Source organism: Psammomys obesus, unplaced genomic scaffold (genome assembly GCF_907164565.1).
Source record: "Psammomys obesus unplaced genomic scaffold, mPsaObe1.curated_primary_1811, whole genome shotgun sequence".
NCBI classification, from domain to species: domain Eukaryota; kingdom Metazoa; phylum Chordata; class Mammalia; order Rodentia; family Muridae; genus Psammomys; species Psammomys obesus.
In genome coordinates this window covers 1,368,448-1,391,175 of record NW_026596125.1, presented here as the reverse complement: position 1 = coordinate 1,391,175, position 22,728 = coordinate 1,368,448, and the positions used below count along the sequence as shown (strand labels likewise).

The 22,728-nt window shown below is 47.1% G+C and overlaps 1 protein-coding gene across 1 annotated transcript in view; it reads left to right on the top strand.

Moving 5' to 3' along the window:
- Pik3ap1 (phosphoinositide-3-kinase adaptor protein 1) overlaps window positions 1-22,728 on the top strand; it is a 111,962-nt gene that overhangs the window by 66,782 nt on the left and 22,452 nt on the right. Inside the window, exons 9-12 of the mRNA XM_055591704.1 lie at window positions 11,063-11,158; window positions 16,253-16,444; window positions 20,048-20,113; window positions 21,554-21,759. Coding sequence (XP_055447679.1) covers window positions 11,063-11,158; window positions 16,253-16,444; window positions 20,048-20,113; window positions 21,554-21,759 — 560 coding nt within the window. The remainder of the gene's footprint in view (window positions 1-11,062; window positions 11,159-16,252; window positions 16,445-20,047; window positions 20,114-21,553; window positions 21,760-22,728) is intronic.

Here is a 22,728-nt window from a genome sequence, read left to right as displayed (position 1 = left end):
TTCCTTCCTTCCTTCCTTCCTTCCTTCCTTCCTTCCTTCCTTCCTTCTTTCTTTCTTTCTTTCTTCCTTTCTTTCGATTATTTTGTTTATTTACTTTACATCCTGATCATAGCTTCCCTCCCTCCTCTCCTCTAAGTCCCTCCCTCTCCTATCCCCTCTCCCCACCTTCCCCTTCCTTTCTTCTCTGAGACAGGGAGGCCTCTCATGGATATCAGCCCACCTTGGCACATCAAGTTGGAGTAGCACTAGGCACATCTTCTCCTATTGAGGCCAGACAAGACAGTCCAGTTAGGGAAAAGCGATCCAAAGGCAGGCAGCAGAGTCAGAGACAGCCCCTGCTCCTGCTGTTAGGGGTCCAACATGAAGACCAAGCTGCACATCAGTTACATGTGTGTAGGGGGCCTAGTACCATCCCAAGCATGCTCTTTGGTTACTGTTTGAGTCTCTTTGGGCCCAGGTTAGTTGATTCTGTAGCTTTTCTTGTGGTGTTCTTGACCTCTCTGTCTTCTTCAATCCTTCCACAAGATTTCCCAAGCTCTTCCTAATGTTTGGCTGTGCGTCTCTGCATCTCTTTCCATCATCTGCTGGGTGAAGCCGCTCAGAGAACAAGCGCCTGTTTGTAAGAATAGCAGAATGTCATTAATAGTGTCAGGGGTGGGCTCACTCTCATGGCTTGGGTCTCAGGTTGGGTCATTGATTGTCCCTTCCCTCACTTTCTGCTCCATCCTTACCCCTGTGAATCTTGTAGGCAGGGCAAATTGTGGGCTGAATGTTTTGTGGGTGTGTTGGTGTCCCCGTCCCTCTGTTGGAGGGACACCTGGTGTCCCTGGTTACACCTGGTGGCTGTTTCAGTTTCCTTATTCCCTATTGCTAGGTGCTTAGCTGGGTCACCTCATTGATTCCTGGGAGTTTCCCTTGTTCTAATTTTCTAGTTCTTCTCAGAGATGATCCCTGCCGTGTCCCCATCGATTCCAGTTCTCTTTCCCTCTATCCTCCCCCCACTTAATCCCTCCTGTTCCCCCCTTCCCCACCTCCAATCCCACCCTGTTCCCTCCCTTCAACCACTCCCGCATGGCTCTTTTATTTCCCCTTCTCAGAGATGAATCTCACTGAGTTAGTGACATTCTTAAATCCATCAAGGGTAAACTGGTTCAGGAATTTGAGACTTCAGGTTTCCAAAGGGAAGTCTGCCACCCCACTAGGGTAAAGAAACCCTTGCCCTGCCCTTCTGGTTGTATTTGTTGCCCTTGGAATGGACACTCCTCAGGAGCTGCTTCTGAATAGCCAGGGTTATCAATGCTCATCTTTGTTGTCGTACCTAACGGTGATTCTTAGAGGTTGAAAATCAATGTATTAGGGAAATTCACTCAACACTTACACGTTTCATTGGTTCACAGAGGGATACTATGGAGTACAAGGTTTTAGGCCAGTTACCTTGGAGAACCCGTAAGTGTTGTTCGGACAAATCTGCCCCCTTATTGCTTAGGTTTGGGAAAGGGTATAATGAGGACTTCTTTGCCAAAGGGAACCCCAAATAATCACTGCTTAGGAAGGTCACAGGGGAGCTCCTAGTGTTCAGTAGAGGGAGCTGGGAGGAAGTGCTGGGGGTCTCCCTCACTTCCTCAACAACACCCCTACCTCCACCAACCCATTCCCCTCCCACACTCTCTCTCTCACACACACCCTCTTTCACACACACAGCCTTTAGTTTAGATATACTGCCACCAGGTGGTCACTTTGTGTCTCTATTATTAGGACAGGTAGTGTTTCGTTTCTTTTGATCTGGAGTTTTAAACCCACACCTCGCTCTGTAGAAACTATCTTTGTTAAAGACAAAACGATGCAATTACTGGATAAAATAAAGGCACCTTCTTGTCTGTTTTCACCAATCCTCTTGTTCAGTTCTTGTGCCTACATCCTTGCCTTTGAGGGTAAATTATGTTCCTCATGGTTATGGGTGGTGGCTGTTTCAGGTTCCGTATCCCCCATTGCTGGGAGTCTTAGCTAGAGGCACCCTATTCAATGCCTCAATGACTGGAAACCTGGTGAGCTAGTCCCTGGAGGCTCTTGTCGAGTCTGTTTCCATAACTCAGAGACTCACCTTTTCCCGTGAGAGAATGGAGCGAAGTACAACATTATGCTGCCAGGAACTGCAGACTCACAAGAGTCATTGCCATCCTAGAGCAGATTTACGTTGCCTAGACTAAAACTTTTCTTTTGACCCCTGAACTTTCTGGATCTACACCAGCTGAGGGTCACATCTGGCAGTGCACTGCCTTGGCCCAACTGCCTTTCTGGTTTTCCTTAGCAACTCCCTAGTGACTGGGGTCTTGTGACAAATCATCTCCAGTTTATGGTTTCTTTTACATGATCTCTCTGATTTTACAGTCCCTTCTAAGAGCCAGCTTCTGTCTGAGCTTGCAGACACAGCGAGGCACTATGAAGGATCTTGCAAGCCAGGCCTGCAGGTCTCTCTCTAAGCAAAGTTGCCATGTTATCAGTGGGCTTCTGAGGCATGCCCCATCCACACTGCATTCTTTCAGGAGTCTCCCTTCCCGAGCTGCACAGGCTCTGTCGTTCGTTCCCTTGCTGACCTGTTTGAGAAGAATCTGCTGAGCAGAGCCTGGAAGTACTGCAGGGGCATTGGCTCTGCATACGAGGTCAGATGTGTGCCCGTCTAGGGTCAGGTCAGGACTCTGTGGACTCCTTGATCTAGTGCTTGCTGAAAACACCGGATCAAAGGTTTTAAAGTTAATGAGATAAAAATCTCTACCTCCAGCATCCAGCCATGCTCCCCTCTGGACCCACACAGCTTACCAACTATGTGTCCCTTGGGGCACTGCACACAGAGCACCTTGGGTCCTCATTAATTATATGTCACTCTGGTGATGAGCCCCTGGCTTTGATAGGATGAATGACTTACAGCTTCGTGTCATCCCAGCCCAGTGCTGTGCGTAAGATGTGTTCATCCAATAGAGGTCCCAGAAAATAAGATGTAATCCAGGACTTTGTGGAACTTCAAGCATAGATTAGTTTGTCCACATTTTAATGAAATGCCCTTTGCATTTTTTTTTTTTTTTTTTTTTTTTTTTTGGGACAGGTGCTGCCGAGGGAGGGACCTCAGGGGGTCATGACTCCCTGGCTGCCCCAGGCTGCCTTTTATTTCATGTCAACATACATTATGCTAGTTCTTCCTCCTAAATGGCCTGTCTTTTCTTTTTTTTTCTGTGCTTGAGCAGTGCCTAGACTCCATCTTCACCAAGCCCAAACTCCACCATATTACACACTTAGTTCTTGTTTCTTCATAAGGTTTTCACCTACTCGCTCATTCAGCAAGCCCTTATCTAAATCTGAGTATAAGTGACACAGTGTGAGGTGATAAATGGCCAGCGAATAAACTGTCCTGATCACTGCCTTCCGGAGTCTACATTCCAGGGATCTGCTCCCACATGGCAGGGCTGCTTCACCCATGAGGTATAAAGCCTCAGACTGGACTTGCTCCTCCCTCTAACTTGGCATTTTTGCCCCGTTTTCTTCATTGCCAGTACCTTTAAGTTGACATCATCAGTCAAACCACCGTGTCCTACTCAGGTACACATGGGAGCAGCTAGAATCCAGTTTATCTTCATGTTTTATCGAGTGCTCCCTGCGCCAAGACTCCTTGTTTGGCTGCAAAAGATACTGGAGGGTAAAAGTGGGGTCTTGTTGGCCTTTAGGGTTGGAGAGCTTTTTCTGGAACAATCTTTTAGTAGCTGGTGTTTTCTCGGCTTTATGTTGCACCGGCATGTAAATCTGGACGGAGTGAATGTCCCCTGCAGCTAAGTGATCTACACCAAAGTTCTGACCCAAGAGGAGAATCACACAGGTTTCTTTGGGAATTTGTGAAATGCCGCTGATTTGTTCCCCAAGTGCCAGATGGGCAAGGGTGTTTTGTCACCTTGAGTGCCAGCCTCTTGCACTCGAGAAATGGACCCTTGGAGACTGACTCTGTAGCGGGTGTTGAGAGCAGCTGCTGCTGCTTCAGGAGGGGGCTGCGACCCAGCCTTGCTTTCTTGTTCTTGTTTTTCTTCTGCTGAAATGAAGGAACTTTGCACTTTTTCCTTAGACCAGCAGGTTTCGACACATTTCAGTTTATTTTTAACTGGCAAACGGTGAAGGTCAAGTGCTTGGAATCTGAATTACAAACCTGGAACATCCAGGAATGCAAGGATGTATTGTTCTACTGCTTTATGAAATCCCGTTGGCCTGCAAACAGCGTTCCCTTTGCTCACAGAATTTTCTGTGTTTGGGGTCACTGCGGTACGGCTTGCTGTCTGCCTGGCTTCTGGAGACAAGATGTTTTCAGATTTACACCTGGTGTCTTACGGCTTGTGACTGCCAGACAATTAGGCACCTTCTTCTATTACAAACACAGTACACATTGCCTGCCTAGGCTTATTGCCTAATATTGGTATGGCAAATCATGTTTTAAAAATAATGTATGCCAGTTCGGTTGGCCACTATTGAGTACCTGGGTGCTGTGTGGAGAAGGATTTGAGGAAAGAGGCAATGCTGTGATTATGATGGCTGCCATGAATAGACTAGGGTGTGGAGGCCTATGTACACATCTGTTGTTCTCCATCAAATTCAAAGATCTATAGGTTCAATTAAGTCCAAGGAGAAGCACCTTGTTTACAAAGTAACAGGACAGAAAGTCTTTTTCTGGAACTTCAATTAAGGGTTACACATATCTGGAGGCACCACAGAGGCCAATGTCCGCATAACGTTGCCCAGTCTGTGTAAGCAACAGACTTCCTCCAGTGTGCCACAATTCTGGTCCCCTCTCCGGCCCCACATGGGAAGAAATTCACAGCAGAGTAACCCTCCCAGTGTGTGGCTGTGATGCATGTGCCGAGGGGGATCGGGGCTATGGGCAGAATTAAGCTTGCCAGCTAGCTGCCCTTGAGATAAGGAGACCAGCCTGGCTTCTCTGTGAGTCTGGCATAGCTACGGATGTCCGTAAGAGTGAAATCGGGAACCAGAAGACAGAAAGATGCAAGGCATGGTGAGAAGGGCGTGGCTCAGCCAAGCTTCCTGTCTGCGTCGCTGGCTCTGCACAGAGGGAGAGGGCCTGTTGCCAAGGCATGTGGACAAGCCCTGGACCCTGGGGAGCACAAGGGAACACATCCTACTCGGAATGTGGCCCAGATAAAAACCTTGATTTTGGCCAGAAGAACCCTCTTTGACTTCTGGAGCACGAAACTGTGGGACAATGCATTTACGTCTGGTCAGCGGCAATTTGTCTCAGTAGCCTCAGAGCTAAGTTGCGTCAGAGTCAGGGCTAGGAATTTGGTTATCTTGCACTGTTCCTATGCATTCATAATCATTGTCTTGTCACCTCACACAGCCATCCTATGAGGTAGGCCCTGTGGTTTATCCCCACTTTGCAGGTGGGACACTGGAGCTCACCTGTTTCAAGTGACCTGCCTGAGGACATAGACCTAGTGAGAGTCAGAGTCAGGACTTGAGCATAAGTGTTCAAGCTACCAGAGGCCGTTCCACAGAGATGCCCAGCAGCCAGTCTCCACGCCTCTGTTGCTTGCTGGATTTCAGATGCTGCCTTTCTGTGACAGCTTTGCCGCCTAAATGCAAACTGTTTGGCTTTACTGCCTGCTCCTGGGTCTGCATACGTCCTTCATCTCTTCACTAAACACCTGCCTCATCATGTTGTCTAGTCGCTCCTCCTCATATCCTCTGACTTCAGGAGGACAGCCTCTAAGGATGAGCCTAGATACACGGGATGGGGCCAGCATGGGTTGTAGAGCGCCATCTAGTGGGCGCTACCCAGCACACTCATGATATTCCAGAATCAGGACATTTGGGTGTTCTGGGACCTTAAGAAGGAAAATGCCTAGAGCTTGTTTGGAGGTTCTAGCAGGGGAGCGCAGCTACTCGTATACCCTTGACCAAAGACAGGTCCTCCTCTATTCGGGGAAGGTTGTCCTCTTCAACCGAGCGTGCAGCTTTGGGAGGGACGCAAAAGATCATTCTGAGTGAGGTATCCCAGAAGGAGACAGACACACATGGTATATACTCTTTCATATAGACCTATAAGATATGATAAACATAACGAAATCTATACACCTAAAGAAGATAAATAAGAAAGAGGATCTGGGGTAAGATGATCAATCCTCACTTAGAAAGACAAATGGGATGTGCATTGGACATAGGAGAAAACAAGTAACAGGACAGGAGCCTACAGAGGACAGAGGGCCTCTGAAAGACTCTACCTAGTAGTGTATCAAAGCAGATACTAAGATTCATAACCAAACCTTCGGCAGAGTGCAGGGAATCAAATGAAAGAAGGGGGAGTTTGTATGACGTGGGAAGGATAGGAGCTCCACAAGGACCAAATATATCTGGGCACAGAGGTCTTTTCTGAGACTGACACTCCACCAAGGACCCTGTATGGATATAACCTAGAACCTCTGCTAGGATGAAGCCTGTGGTAGTTCAGTAACCATAGTAAGGGGAACAGGGACTATTTCTGATAGGAACTCAATGGCAGGCTCTTTGACCTCCTCACCCCCCAAGAGAGGAGCAGTCCTGCTAGGCCACAGAGGAGGACTTTGCAGCCAGTCCGGAAGATACCTGATAAAACAGGGTCAGATGAAAGGGGAGGAGGTCCTCCCCAATCAGTGGACATGGAAAGGGGCAGGGAGTAGAGGGATTGGGAGGGAATGAGGGATACAGCTGGGATACAGAATTAATAAAATGTAACTAATAATAATAATAAAAAGAAAGGGACAAGGAAAGGGAGGACAGAAGGGTAAGTGGGGAATATGGTCAATGTTTAATATGTGCTCAAATGAATTTTATAAATAAAATGAAAAAAACAAAGAAAATGGCTGGCAAACCAAGTCAGCCTATTGTAGGGATTGGCATTTATTTTATTTAGACATTACCCATGCCTTAACTATACCTAACTATAAGAATACTGTGTGTCTGAACAAAGAAATTTAAAATGTGATGCTGGAGATCATGGATGAGAGAATTCAAATATTGTGATAAACACATTCTCATACTCAGTTTGAAGGCAGGAGGCAGGATTAAAGCAAACTTACTCTCAAAAAAGGAGACAAAATGGCAGTAGAAAGTATCTCAGTGGTAGAGTGCTTGCCTCGCATGTGTGAGGCCCCAGGCTGGAGTCCTGGCATCTCAATAAAAGAAGCAAGAATTAGACAGATAAGATTCTCTCGAACTGAGGAGACACTCACTGGGTTCTAAGAGCACCTGTGGTGCTTCAGAGGCCCTGAGTTTAGTTCTCAACAGACACAGATGGCTCACAACCTTCTGTGATTCCAGTTCTGGGGGAATCAGTAGCCTCTTCTGGCATCTGCACGCATGCACCCTCCCCAAGAAATGTACTCATAACTAAAAATAAAACCTTTGAAAAATTAGATGGGTGTGGTGTTGTACACCTCTAACCCTAGCACTTGGGAGGCAGAGGCAGGGGGATCTCTGTGAGTGCAGGGACAGCCTGGTCTACAGAGTGAGTCCAGGCCAGCCAAGAGTACACGGAGAGACCTTGTGTCTAAAACATATGAAGAATTCAGATAACTCAGCAGGGAAAAAAAAAAAAAACCTGAAACTGACCAGAAATTAGCAATGTAGGCTTTTCTTTTTAAAATATGCAAATTTCCAGCAAATATATTAAAAAGCTCAACATGATTCACTGGGGAAATGTAAATCAAAACCACAGTGAGGTACCATTTCAGCCCAGTTAGAGTGGCTGGAATTAAAAAAAAAAATCAACAAAAAATGTTAGCAAGGATTCAAAGAAAGGGGAAGTCTTAGACACTCATGTTATGGGAACTAGTGTGGAAATTTCTCAAGACACTAGATATGACCCAACAGCCCCACTTTTGGGTAGAGCTCTCCAGTGGAAATGAGATCCCATATTTGTTGTGTCTCTGTTGACACAACAGCTAGAATTAACTGAGGTGCCCTTTGCTGCGCCGGTGGATGAAGAAAGCATGGTACATGTACACAGTGGAGAGCCAGTTACCCATAAAATGGAATCTTGTCATTTGTGTCCACATGGGTGGGGATGAAGGACAAAATACTAAATAAAATTTAAAGAAAAAACATAAAAAGATGATGGACACCAATATACAGTTATAGGGGGCACAAATTCTGCTGTTCTGGGTAGTAAGGTGCCTACTGTTTATAAAAGTTTATTATGTATTTTATGAAGAACTAAAAGAAGTTCAGAGATCCTCAGGACAAAGAAGTAATGACTGTGTGAAGAGGCGGGGTTGTTAATTAACCCGATTGGCATTGCAATGCATACTGCCAACATATATCAGCTTATCTGAGAGTGGTGTCATGTCAGCACTTAGGAGATGGAAGCAAAAGAACCAGATGTTCAAGGTTATCCTCTGCTATGTAGTAGGTTCAAGGCCAGCCAAGGCTACATGAAACCTAAAACAACCACCACCAAATAAGAAGCAAAATGGCACAGCTCTTAAGAGCACTTGCTGCCCTTCCACTCTCCCAGAGGTCCTGAGTCCTGTTCTCAGCACCCATGTCAAGCAGCATTACTTATAATGCCACCTCCAGGAGATCTGATGCCCTCTTCTGTCCTCTGTGGTACCCATCGCACCACATGGCATACACACACACTCTCTCTCTCTTTTTCTCTCTCTCACACACACATATATACACACCAATAATAATAATAATAAGTAAAAATAAATTTAAAAAATAAACCTTAACAAATAAAGAGTCTGGAGAAATGGTTCAGCTGTAAAAGGCTCACCAAAATAGTAAAAATTAGTCTTAAAAAAACCCAAATTATCATCTGTATACCCCATAAAGATATATAAACTATGTGTATCGAATTTTTTCTTAAGTTCAATCCTTAATGCTATGAAAAAAATTATTTTTGTGGTACTGGAAATGAAACCCACAGTATTATGCATGGTAGGGCAAGCTGTCTGCTAAGGAAGCCATATCCCAAATCATGAGAATTACTTATCATGTAAGTAGAGTCTTCTATTTTGAATTGCTCTTTGCTTAGGGCCTTCACCCGGGGATAGTATTTAATGATAAAAATAATAGTCAGAAAGCATTAATCTAGCCCTGCATATGTGCTAGGCACTGCACCATGCTCCTGGCAGGCTTCTCGGGCGACACGACAAACCTCCAGGAGCCCTTGCTGTTACCATCACCATTTTACAGACAGGAAGAGAGAGAAGCTGAATGGATTGAAACGAGAGGACCAAGGATAATGATGGCCAAAGTTAATAAAAACACTTTTCATTTCCTTTTCTGCATGAGAATTTGACCTTTGTTTGACTTCCTAGCTTCGTTACCCTGGTAACCCGATAAGAACTAAATGTCAACTGTGTTTCTAGGCAACATTACCTAGGATGAGAATGACCCCTGATTGGTCACATATCTGGATCTGGGAGGAGCTGACTACCAGCAAAGGACCTGTGTTCTGAGCCTCTCCGGGGGCTATGACTCTCGAGTGTCTCTTGTGGGGACCCTGGAAGCTGCACCCCTTGAGATGTGATGAGAAATGGCTTTTGTGGGTCCAGGCCTTTTCCCCAGGTAGCTCCTGCCCCTGCCTGCTGTAGCCCTCAGCTCCTAGCACCAGGTTTGCCGAGTGAAGACATGCTTTCTTGCTACTGTGACACTGACCTTTCCCAAACAAAGTCATCTTGTGGGTGTGACTGTTCTACCAGAGCACTGGTTCTCAACCTTCCTGACGCTGCTGTGACCCTTTAATACAGCTCCCCATGTTGTGGTGACCCCCTAGCCATAAAATTATTTTGTTGCTACTTTATAAGTGTAATTTTGCTACTGTTACAAATCGTAATGTGAATATCTGATATGCAGGGTGTATCTTATGTGATATCCCCAGAGAGGGGGAAGACTCACAGGTTGAGAACCACTGGGCTAGACCATAAAAGAATAGTTGATATCAGGCTGCTGGTGTGATGTCATACAAGCAAGAAGAAGGAGGAGGAGAAGCAAGAGGAGGAGTGGAAAAAACAAGGCGGGCCTGTGTATTATGATATGATAACCAAGCTTCCGGCTTTCCTGCTCAGCTCTGTCAGGGAAGCCCTAGGAGGCTGACATTTGGCAAAGCCTAGTTTTCTGCTTCCAAAGTCAGACTCTTAAGGATCAGGAAAACCATGACGATAGAGTAAGACAAATTGGACTTTCTTGGGTAGCTCATTTAGTCCCACCTCCATCATTCTCTGTGCAGCCTGCTCTGCAAGTCATTCTTGATAGTATAGGGGGACAGAACGGGGCTCAGCAGAGAGTCCTCCTGATGTGCCGTGCTTGCTTTTGCTGCTGGAGTCACTCCTCTGCTCGCTTGTTCCTCTCCTCAGAAAGAATTTTATTTTGGAGCTGGTGCTCAAGGTTAGTGGTGAGTAATCAGCTTAGTGGTGAGCACCCAGCTTAGCGGTGAGCACTCAGCTCAGCAGTGAACACTCAGCTTAGTGGTGAGCACCCAGCTCAACACTGAGCACTCAGCTTAATGGTGAGTACTCAGCTTAGTGGTGAGCACTGTGTAGCCTTTATTAGGCTCTAATCACCTATATCTAACTTCATCACTTACTGTGTATTTGGACTATAAGTTTGTCATGTAGACGTGGCTCTGAGACAATCTTTTTTTTTAACTGCTGCACAATATTTTGTTGTTTGAACAAATCATAATTGTTCTCTATTGTTTCTGTGATAAACAATACTGCAGCATGTATGTTTTGAAATTAAAACTATTACTTCAAATGCAAATGAACCTATCTGTGCCTGTGGAGGCCTGTGAGCCAGGCTTGAGTGTTATGATTGTTGCTTTCCTTAATGCTCAACACTTACTAGATTGGATGAAAGAAGAGATGGACAGATGGGAGGAAGGAAGGGAGGAGGGTAGGGAAGGAAAGAGAAGGGGGAAGGGGGAAAGGATAAATGCATAAATCTCTTAACACTACCGAGCCTTCCAAGTCTGTCCGTGAGTCTTGCCTGTGTGGAAGAACAGCACTTCAACTTTGTCTCGTTTCCCTTCCAGATGTTGAAATGCTTCAGGCCAGTGCAGGGAACCCAGTCTCTGGAGAAAGTTTCTCTCGGCCGACAAAGGACTCAATGATCCGCAAGTTTCTAGAAGGTAAGTTGTAGCCGTGATCAGGAAAGCAGAAACTCTGGCACCCAAGGGTCAGGTTGCCACAAAGATAGCATCTGAAGACCAGTGGCTGTCTGCCTCTCTCCACTCCTGCCTGATCTTCCCCATCAGCCAGTCAAGAGACAGGCCAGAGGTTTCCGTGACCAGAGCCATTCCATGCCTGTTTTTATTAACTAGGCACCCACTGTGTGCAGAAAGCGTGGTTCTGGATATCTGGGCTGGGAACCTACAGAGGAATAAGGTATGGTCCCACGGGAGCCTTGGCTTTCTGATAAAGGACGGGGATGAGCATGCTCTTTGTCAGGCAGAGACAGGCAGCAGCACAGTGGTGTGAAGCATGGCCCCAGTCCCTCTTCAGCTCCCCGGGGGGCCGCAGGCAAGCCTCACACCCCCTCCCCCAGTCTCCTCAGCTGTAAAAAGAGATGGCTGCGGTCACAGTAGTGACAAGGCTGGCCTCCGCCTGATGCACTAAGGAGGCAGCTTGCAGCGGGAGTCAAGCAGTGAGAGTCAGCTTCACCCAGGACCAGGCGCATGAGAAGCAGTTGGCGAAGGTTTATAATCAGTGCTGCTGTTATTATCATAGGCACTTTCAAAGGTGTAAGGCGTTACACTCTGTGGGTAATTGCTTCACTCTGCCCAGTCATTTATGATGATGGTGGGTCTGTCAGTCAAGTAACTGTAGAGGCAAGTGTGCTGAGGGCATGAGACCTGGAGGTCAAATGGTTTGGGCAGTGAAAGGGAAGAAACTCTCTACAGCTGTGTAGTAAATCATAGCTTGACCTGCCAATACAGTTTTTATCAGAATTCACCACTCCCATTCATGTGCTATTATTTATGGCACATGCCTGGTGCAGGCTTGGTGGTTGCAATAGACTGTTGCCCTGCAGAGCCTGACACATTTACTACCTGGACCCTTAAAACTCCTGCTCTACAGCTCTCTTTACCTGAGGACGGAGGTCTAGGCGGTCCAGGATCAGCTGTTTGGTAAGTTCTTCAGCTAGCAGCTGGTACCAAGAGAGGCATGGACGAGAGGAAGGATAACCTTTGCTGGCCGACTTCTTTATTTGGCCTCAGGCTTGCCCTTCTATCTTCAGAAATGCTCCAGGGCTCACTTAAGGGATTTATGCATGTCACCCATTCCATGCTTCTTACAGAAGTGTCAGAGGTACAGAGAGGGTAAGCTTTCAAGGTTCTAGAAGCTGTAAGCAGACTATAGGAGCCCAAATTCAAGCTCTTCCCGGCCTCTGAGCCTGGCTCAGAGTGTCTCCTTTGACCACTGATGCCCTATCACACTTTGAATGGAAGAGTTTGGGGAACAGGAACCAAACGCCAGCCTCCTGTCAGCATCATCTGACTTCATCTAATGCTAAGGTGAAATGATCCTTTCCCAGCAGCTGTTCATCAAGCCTCAAGTCTGGGCAAATCCCTGGTGTCAAGAGATGGGTAAGACTCGGTCCTGCCCTGCAGAGGGTGTAGATACATGCTCCAAGTGAGTTCTTTTAGAAAAAAAGAAAAGCATAGTTCAGTGCAAGTAAAACTGTGCTGTGTCCTGTGGGAACGCAAGGAAGTGGTATATTATTTAAGGAGCTCAAGGCAGACCGGTCCTTGCCAGACTACGATAAATTACCCTAATGGCAGGCTGGGCACTGTAACCTCCTCAAGACTCCAGGATAATGGAATGGGGAAGTTGTCTCTTGATACCTGACAGGTATCAAGGTCTCCAGTGCAGGCTGGTGGCGCTGAGCTTGCCAACCTCTCCCCATTTTGGCAGTGGTTCTCAGATCTCAGTGTGCCCCACGCCCATCTGGAGCGCTCTCGAAGGCACAGGCTCACCAGTGTGAGATTCAGCAGGTCGGGGGGGGGGGGGGGGGAGCTAGGAGTTTTCAAGTTCCAGGCGGCTCTGCAACTCCTGGGCCAGTATGTCACTGTGAGAGCTTTGGCTATAAAACAGCATTGTTTGACTGTTCTTCTTTAATCTTCAACAGTGGAACACCCCCTTCATTCTCTGCTGTGCTGTGCTGTAGCTGTTTACTGTTATGAAAGTAATGCAGGAAAATAATAAAAATTCAGTTGATGTAACACACACACACACACACACACACATGAGAATGAGACAAAGCTATGCAGACCTGTCTGGTCTGGTACTCACTATGTAACCCAGGCTAGCCTTAAGCTCTTGGCAGTTCTCCTGCCTCAGCCACCCACCTGCAGAGATGAGAGCTGTGAGCCACCACGCCTGGCCCAAAAAGTTAAAGCAATGAAAAAATTCTCCTTCTCCAACCCCCGAGTGTCCAGAGTTTTTCTGGATATATTAATGTTGTCTACATGTGTCTTCTTTTGTGTTTATTCACAGGTAGAATCAGCACAAACTTTAACTTTTCCACTGGGTAGCCAGTCTTCAGTGTGGCGCTTCTGCAGGCCTCGTGTAGGAAATTCCTTTTGTTGTATGTAACATTTTTTTCACACAGCTGAGAGCATGTATGCTATAAAGCACCAGAACAGAATCAATGGGCTTCAGGAAGTATGTCTTGTGATTTTGATAGTGTCGTGATGCCAGTGGTCTAAGCTCACACCTTTTCTACCAGAAGTTACAAATGGATCTAGAGAACACTTTCCATACAAAACCTCACACAGAAGCTTCATCTACACCATGCATGACGCTGGACTTACCCTCCATCCCTCTGCTCTCATTTCTATCTCCCGTGAATCTAGAAGCATCTCTTGGCCTTCTGCAGCTCTGAAAAGTTATTTTGGGGGAACTACAGATCTGAGGTCTGTGTGAGGAGAGGAAGGAGGTGTGGACATGAGCCTAAGACAAGTGGCCTGGGCCCAGCCATGATGGCCCTCCCTCCACCCATGTGGCCTTCAGCAGTAATGTTAGAAAGAGTTCTAGGTGGGATTAACTTTCTGCTCCCAGTGCAATGTGAATCCTGGCATGGAGCGACATCTGGCAGATAGCAACTATTTGTTTAAATCATTAGTTACTGGCTTTAGATGGCATAATCAGGTCATGATGGGAGAGGCTGAGAAACAGGTCAGAATTCGCCCTGTCACAGGTCCAACAGCCTTGATTGAGTTCCTCTGAGGTGACCTTTGGCCATAGGTCACATGTTTCCTGTAATTTGGCTCCTTTTTGATTCTCTAGTACATTGTGTTTCTAGGGAACCTGGCAGGTTGGGTTGAACTAGACTTGTTTTTTGCTGAGAATTATTCCTATTGGGGCAGCAGGAGCCGATGGCTGTGATTCTCTGTAGGTGCTGACAGAATGGGGAGGATATCACAGGGCCCTTAATAACGCACAGCTTTCCAAAAAAGTCTTTCTTACAAATGCTCAGCTGTGGACAGATGTTGCTAAGGAAGTAGATCCTGTTTATACCTCTTTTCCACAAATCTGTCCCTCCCTCGGCCTCTGAAGCCATGAGGCTTTCTCCTTCTGCAGAAGACGAGACCTCCTCTTGCTCTGATAATGTAGCACATCCAAGCTTTCCGTGGGGTTCCCCAAAGTCTGCCCAGCCCGTGTCAGGAAACTACTGTGAGGGGAGGCAGGCTGACAGGAAGAAGGCTCACATCTGTCACGGGGATCTCTACTTGGCCCACATTTTACTCAGAGTTTGTCCTTCCCTCCATTCTAAGGATGTGACTGAGCATATATTGCACAAAAAGACAAGGTGGAGGGCTATCATCAGGGCCTTTGTCCTGCAGCTGACAGACCAGGGAGGGAGAGAGGCAGGGAGCCCAACCCACTAAGATAATCACAAGACCCCATCACGACAGGGCCATACAGCAAAGGAATGAAACACAGGGAGCATAAACAGCAGTTCAGTGAAGACCGGGCGGTCAGCCTCTCTGGGAAGATCACAGGGTCACAGACTGAAACTTAGAGAGGCTGGCTCTGCCTGGCACGAGGTGGCGTGAAGAAGAGTCTAAGCGAAGGGACAGCCTTCCCTCAGCGGGATGAAGCACTGAGCAAAGCCAGCATGTTTACAGACAGTGGAAGTCAAGTGTTCTGGGAGCCGCTGTTGTCCTCTGGGGTGGTTGGCAGTTCTCCCTGGGTGCCTCACTTTGTTATGGTTGGACAGTGATTCCCAGAGTTCCCTCCTCCCCTAGTGTAAAATGTTAAGATAAGCAGCGACATGGAAATTTACCTTGAGGACAGAACCCTAATGAGTTGGAATCAACCTGGACACAGGAAGCCAAAAGCTCAGAAAAGAGGTAATGAACACCCATATTCTCAATGAATCACTGAATTGTGACCTCCACAGGAAGGAGACCCATAGCCCTATTCCTACATTTCAAACAGGCATCTGAAAAGGATTTGTTGATTGAATGGTGGTCTATCAAAGGAGCAGATCATTATACAGAATATGGGGATTGTGGGGTGCTGGTGGGCAAGCGTCTGTCCTCAGCGGTTTTGTTCAGTGGGGGCAGTGTGAGGGTATGAGAGAAACAGTAGAGAGTGGAAGGAAGGATAGCTCTAGAGTTAGCTTTTCTGGGTAACAGACTATTTCTCAGGGTCCTTGGACAGGTTACTTAAAGCTTCAGTTTTTTTCATATGCAAACTGAGGTTACTGGTAGTAGCAACTCCATGGCTTTATTGAAAACCAGATGAAATAATCATGTTGGAAAATGAACCGAGAACCATGCTCAGCAAGGAGAAGTCATGTTCTGCAGTCAGTGTGGGAAGAAGACTCCAAAGCAGTTGGCAGTAAGGATTCAAGGCATCATTTCACTGGTGCGCAGACACCAGGAAATGGTTCTGGGAGTCCTCGGGCTCTGTAGTGGGTATGCTCTCCCTTGCTTATTTGAGATGGATATCAGAATCCTAGTCATAAAATTAAGGCACCTGAGCCTGTGGCTCCTGCTCTGGCTGGGTCGGTGACAGATGAAGGAGACCTTTGTGTACTCATGGTTGCTTTCATGGGTTCTGGGCACATAGTGCGGGAGATGTCTCAAGGGAAGCCGTTGGCCACAGATTGCCACTTTACAATGTTTCAACGGAGAACATTCACTTGGACTTGCGTTCCACAGGCATGCAATTTCCTGGATCTCTGTACTCAATCATCATTCTCTGTGTTTTAGGTAACAGTGTGAAATCAGCCAGTGTGGAGAGAGAGCAGTACCATCCCCATGGGGAAGATCTTTATCACACCGTGGATGATGAGACCTTCTCTGTGGACCTGGCCAACAGGCCCCCTGTCCCTGTGCCCAGGCCAGAGGCCAATGCTCCTGACCCTCACCCGATGCCTGACAATGAGCCATACATCTCTAAAGGTAAGTGTGGGCAGGGATAGTGCTCATGGGCATGGGGGATGGTGCTTCTGAGGTCCTCAGCAAGAACTTCCTGGTTCCCTGGATTTCTGAACTCAGATTGTCTTCTCCTGGATGGTCTCCATCCAGGATCATAGGCCCATAGATCATAGAGTAGGATGAACTCTGTAGCTAGGCCAGGGACTATGGTTAGATTTGGTGCTGCCTTCCTGGAAGCATTCATGAACAATAGCAAGGACAGAGGTAAATGAGAACCTCGTACATTTTTATCTCATAACTTGCCTGTCATCTCTGTTAATCATTTTAATGGCTGGCACCTGTTAAAATCTACTGGGAACATTCTTTGCATCCAGTCTCTACAGTAACCTTTCAGGGAAGGGCCATGATTCCCATTTTATGGGTGGGAAATGGAGGTTCAAAAGGTCAGTCTCCACACAGCCGTGCCAGGGCTTGGCCCCAAGGACCCTGACTCCACAGCTAATATTTTAGCCACTATCTCAGGCTGTTAGCTTACCCGTGTTAATAAAAGTTGACAAGAATTTAGTTTGACTTCTTCATTATTGTTCCTGGCACACCAGTTAGGTATTGAAGGCATTGTTACTGCACTTCAGAACTTGATTATATTAATATAGTTTTAAGTTCAGCGTGAGCAAAATTGCCAGCTCTATGCCTGCTCCTAACCTGTTATCCATTTTTTGTTTGTTTTTTTTTTTTTGTTTTGTTTTTTGAGTCAGGATATCTCCATGTAGCCCTAACTGTCCTAGAACTTGCTCTGTAGACTCATAGAGATCCGCCTCTGCCTCCCAGCACTGGGATCAAAGGCGTGCCCCACCACTACCTGCTGTCATCCATTTTGAATAGTATTTAGTGTAGCAAATACTGTAGTATTTACTGTGTGACAAACAGTCTCTTGAAGAGAGCAGTTAGCACCCAGCCAGAGCCTTGGGTAACTGAGTTGGAGCTGCCAGATAAAATACAAGATGTCCAGTTAACCCTGGATTTCACAGAAGCAGCAGGTACGTTTTTGCTGTAACTATGTCCCAAATACTTACCTTCCTTGGTTTTGATTTGGTCTTACTCAGTCCAGCAACCCTAAGTTGGGTTGCACCACAGCTATGGGCAGTTCTGTACCACCAAGGTTTGCCATTTGCTTGGGCAGCATCTCCTTTGGTCTGTCCACCGGATATTGCCCACCGCTTACCCCCCCACGCCCCTTAAGCACACTGCTGTGTCTTATCCCGAGGGCTTTCTTTGGCACATGGTGCTTTGCTGACCTCTTTGAGGGCAGAGTGAAAGCCCTGGGGAATTTGCACAGATGCTGACCGTTCCAGCCATGAGTGACGAGGGCTGGCAACTGAATGCTCCAACTTGCTTGTCTCTCTTGTGGGCAGAACCCTGAACTGCACGTTGTGCATTCACCCTGAGGTGGCAACTTGCTGGGCAACCCACCACTTACTGTTTCACCCACTTCCTGTCTCACCTCCATCACCTCCTGAAGTAGTTACCTTTTCATTGCGGTGACAATGCAACTTAGATAAGAAGAGGTTTGCTGCGGCTCACAGTTCGAGGGTGCAGGTCCTTACAGTGAGGGATATGTAGCAGCATGAACAGTGCGAGCTGCAGCAGCAGCAGCGAAAGGTAGTTGGTCCTTTTGTGTCTGCTGTAAGGAAACAGAGATAAGACGCAGCTCAGCTCCATTTTTCCTCTGTATTCAGTGTGGGACACCAGCTTATGGCATGGTGCCAACCTGATTCGTGGTGGGTCTTCCTTCCTCAGTTAAACCTTTCCGGAAATGCCCTCATGGACACACCTAGAGGTTGTGTCCATGGTGATTCTAAATCCAGGCAGGTAGACGGTGAAGCATAACCATCACACTTCCCAGACAGAATGCTAGCAATCAAATCCTGGTTTCAGGGCCAGCTTCTGAGCCCACATAGACATACTGTTCGTTTCTAAATGGGAGAGGTGGTGGCAGCTCATTGCAGAAAGGCAGTGGAGACAGGGGCAATATGACAACAGGGGCAGGGGCTTGGAATAGATTTATCTCTCATTTTTCTGCCCAGCATAGGACATGGGATAAGTCACCCTACCCATTTTGGCTTTAGTTCCCTTATCTATAAATGCTTATCATGATAGTATGTGTCTACATTAATATATGTCATGACAAATGACAGCACTCTGCTACAACTGTATTATGAGGGCCAGATGAAATAGTACAGGAGGAAGTACTTTTACACTGTGATACACTGAATACACTGATACACTGATACACTGGACTAGCTAGCATGGCGTGGCTGCCCAGTGGATTCATCTCAAAGCTAATGTTACATGTTTGCGTGTACCAGACTGTGCTTTAAGCACTTCCTACGCACTAGTCCTTAACTCCCATGACAACCCAATGGAGGCACTGCTTGTGGTCTTCATTCTACATATAAGAAACAGAAGCATGGAGAAAGTCAAGCCTCTTGTCCACATAGGACACATAAGTGGCAGAGCAGGGATTTGAACTGAGGGAGTCCTATTCAGAGCCCAGGGAGCTGTGAGATGACCTTGCCATCCTACCACCCACACAATGTCTCACTTTCCTGTCTCCTCTGTGGACCCGTGCCTGCTCCTCATGAGTGGCTTCATTTGGGTCCCTCTGGAGGGAAACATTTTACCTGTTCTACCAGGTAGAGTTCTGCTCTACGGAACAGATTGACCTACAAGGTAGTAGCTGGCTCCTTTTGTTCTCTAACAGCAGCGTCTTCACAGATGCTCTGTTTTGGGATCCTGGCACATCCTTCCTTCCTTAGCACGTTTCCTCCCTCCCTCCTTACCTCCCTTCTTCCCTTCATTGTGTGTAGTATGTACTGGTGCATGTGTTCCTATGGGTGACTTTGGAGACAGCGCTTGATTCTGGGTAGCACTCCTCAATTGTTCCACCACATTTTTTTTTGAGCTCACCAATTCAACTATTGGCCAGCAAGCTCCAGGAATCTGCTTGTCTCCACCTCCCCAGTAATGAGATTATAGATGTGGGCCACTGTACCCAGCATGTGTGTGGGTGCTGAGGATGTCATGCTTATATAGCGAGTGCTTGCCTAATTTAGCCATTTCCCCAGCCCCTATGACCCTTTCCTCTCTCCCTGTCTGTCTCTGTCTCTCCTTCTCTCTCTCTCTCTCTCTCTCTCTCTCTCTCTCTCTGAGACAGGGTCTCACTGTGTAGCCCTGGCTGTCCTGGAACTTGCTATGCAGACCAGATTGGCCTCGAGCTGAGATTCTCCTGCCTCTGCCTCCTGAGTGCTGGGATTAAAGGCGTGTGTCACCATGGCCCAGCTGACTCTCTTCTTTAACAATGCGGATATCCTCTGCAGATAACCTCTGGCTGGCTTGTCTTTAAGCTGGGGAGCCTGTGTGTGCGCACGTGTTTATGTGCTCTGTCTTTATTTGACATTCTTTGCTCTCTCTCACTGTTTTCTTCTAGAAATGGTATACAGTGGTCACGACTATACTTTTTTTTGTACAAGATTATTTTTTTAAAATGTCTAACATTTTTGTAAATGTGTGAACAGGGCCTCTGAAAAAGAAGTCTTGCCTTCACTTAGACTATTCCTTCTTCCACAGTTTTTGCAGAAAAAAGTCAGGAGCGGCTTGGGAATTTTTATGTTTCTTCAGAGAGCATCAGAAAAGGTAGGCCAGAACTTGCCCTCAACTTTTGGGAAGATTCCTGTAACAAGGACGGCCAAGTGTGACCGTAGCACAGTGGCATTCGTGGCATTCATGGCATTCATGTAGAGACAGCTAAGTGGTAGCTCGGGGACCCTATCTGAGAATCCCTTACTGAAGGCAAAGGAAAGGAGAGGGAGCTCAGGGTACCCTAGATGATTGTACAAACCAACCCCGCAGAGGGCACTAATAGGTGTCCCTGTAGAACACGAAGTTGAGGCTGACACCAACAGCATGGTCGTGGGCCCAGCACCTTGTCTTCACCTGTGCATGGCGCAGCCGTCTTGAACTACCTGCTCGCCTTAGCTTTACCAGGTCGACAATGCTTTATGTCAGTTTGATTAAAGTTACTTCCTTGCCTTTGGATAGCAACTAGGCATCTGGTTTTCCCAAAGGCCTTTTAAGGAAAATTGAAAGGAAGTAAGTATTGCCCGCAATCCCTGATTAGTTTCATGCTAAGCGTAGGCATTCAGTATTCCCCCACTCAAGCCAGCTTAGGAAGGCAGCCCCAGTAGTGTCTAAGCATGCAAAGGGATTCCCAATAGGCTGGGAAAGCTGGAACACACCACACAAACTGAGACATGTGATATCAAGTTATCATCACATGTCCCAATGGCCCCATCATCTCTGCAGTTTGCTCCGCAATGAACTAGAGTTGCAGCCTGGAGAGGGGCTGGCTGGCCTCTTGTGGAAAGCTGTTGTTTAATTGGAATGGAACAGAGGTTGACACAGAACAACCCAAGCACAATCTGCTGGAAACTGAGCATCTAGTTTATGCCAGTGCCATTGGACCTGGATGGCAATTCCATTGGTATTTTGTGCCCATCAGCTCACAACCGTTGTTCAGGGATAGTTCTGAGAGGAGCTCCCTGGCTGGACTCTTCCTGTACACTGTTCTAGTCTGTGAGTGGATTCATGTCAAAAGCATTGTTTCTCAAATGGAGAGCATTTTGCCCTCCCTCACCAGAGGACTTTAGCAATGTTTGGGAACATTTTGGGTTCTTGAATCCAAGGAAAGTCACCCAGTAGGTGGTGGCCAGAGATGCTGCCCATTTACTCCCTAATGCACAGAACAACCCCCCACAACAAAGAGCCCAAAATATCGGCAGTCTCCAGGTGGGGAAGTGCTGGGTTGGCCTTCACAGCCAAGGTTCACCGTGTTCAGGAGACTCTGCCCCTCCCTCCCGTGTTGTGGCTTGGCTTTACTCCAATAGGCTTTGAGATGATCAGCAACTCCTCCCCATTACTCCGTGTCCCCCCACCCCGACCTTTGATCCATATGTCAGTGCTTCCTCTGGATATGGTAGACTGTTCCCTGCAGTCTGCGCCCGTCTCTACTGCCACCTCTTAGGTCTGCTCTCCCTAGCTGGGAGTTACCAAGCTGATCTCTGCCATTCTCTGCAGAGCCACCTGTGCGGCCATGGAGGGACAGGCCCCCTTCGAGCATCTATGACCCTTTTGCTGGGATGAAGACGCCCGGCCAGCGGCAGCTCATCACCCTGCAGGAGCAGGTGAAGCTAGGCATCGTCAATGTGGACGAGGCTGTGCTGCACTTCAAAGAGTGGCAGCTCAACCAGAAGAAACGATCTGAGTCCTTCCGCTTCCAGCAGGTACCCAACTCTGCCACTGTGGAGTTGTTTCAGGAACCCACCCCACCTCCAACCCCCGAGCAATGGAAGAGGCAGCTGAAGCTGTTACATATGTCACTGTGACTGGATGGCTGAATCTCAGAACGTTGTTTGAGTGGCCTTGTCCATGGCTGTGCCTGTGAGTCTCCTTGCCTGGAACCCCTGACAAGCCAAAAGCTTTATGAGGCTGGAGGTCAGGAACAGATTTTCCTGTATCCCCCAGTTCTGCCTCTGCATGTGGCCTTCCACCTCCACTTGATAGCTGCGTTCTTCAGGGTCCCTTTCCTCTCCCTCATAGTTGATCATCGCTCTTTAGGGCATGAAGAAAACTTAGACAAATTCCAAGAAATATGAAATGAACCCTACAAGCTGTATAGTCTAAACCTCTTGAGTTAAAATTTCTCTCTCACACACACACACAGACACAGACAGACAGACAGACAGACACACACACACACACACACACAGACACACCCTGCATATCTCTCTATAGGCACCTTGTAAATTCAAAGGCAAAGATCTGTAAACCACCAAACACAGGTCTGCCTCTGGGAGGGCTCAAGTGAGAGGACTGGGGTTCATAGCTGAGTCTTGCCCTATCTATACAGTTTGAAGATTGCTGTGGTTTTGAGAGAGGATTTCACTATATAGTCTTGGCTAACTTGGAACTCACTATGTAGACCAGGCTAGTCTCACACTTGGAGCAATCCACCTGCTTCTGCTTCTCCTTGTCGGGATTACAAGCATGCACCAAGTCCAGCTGGTTTGAGGATTTTTATGAGAAAATAAACCAACTTCACATATATATTTTATTATTTTTATATGTTCATATTAAGAGCAAGGAAATGAGGCCTGTGGGATTGAGGAACTATATACTTAAACAACAAATCAAGACCACGTCTCTGGCTAGTCATAAGGTCTCCCCAGTGGTGTATACAGCCTCTGGTCTCC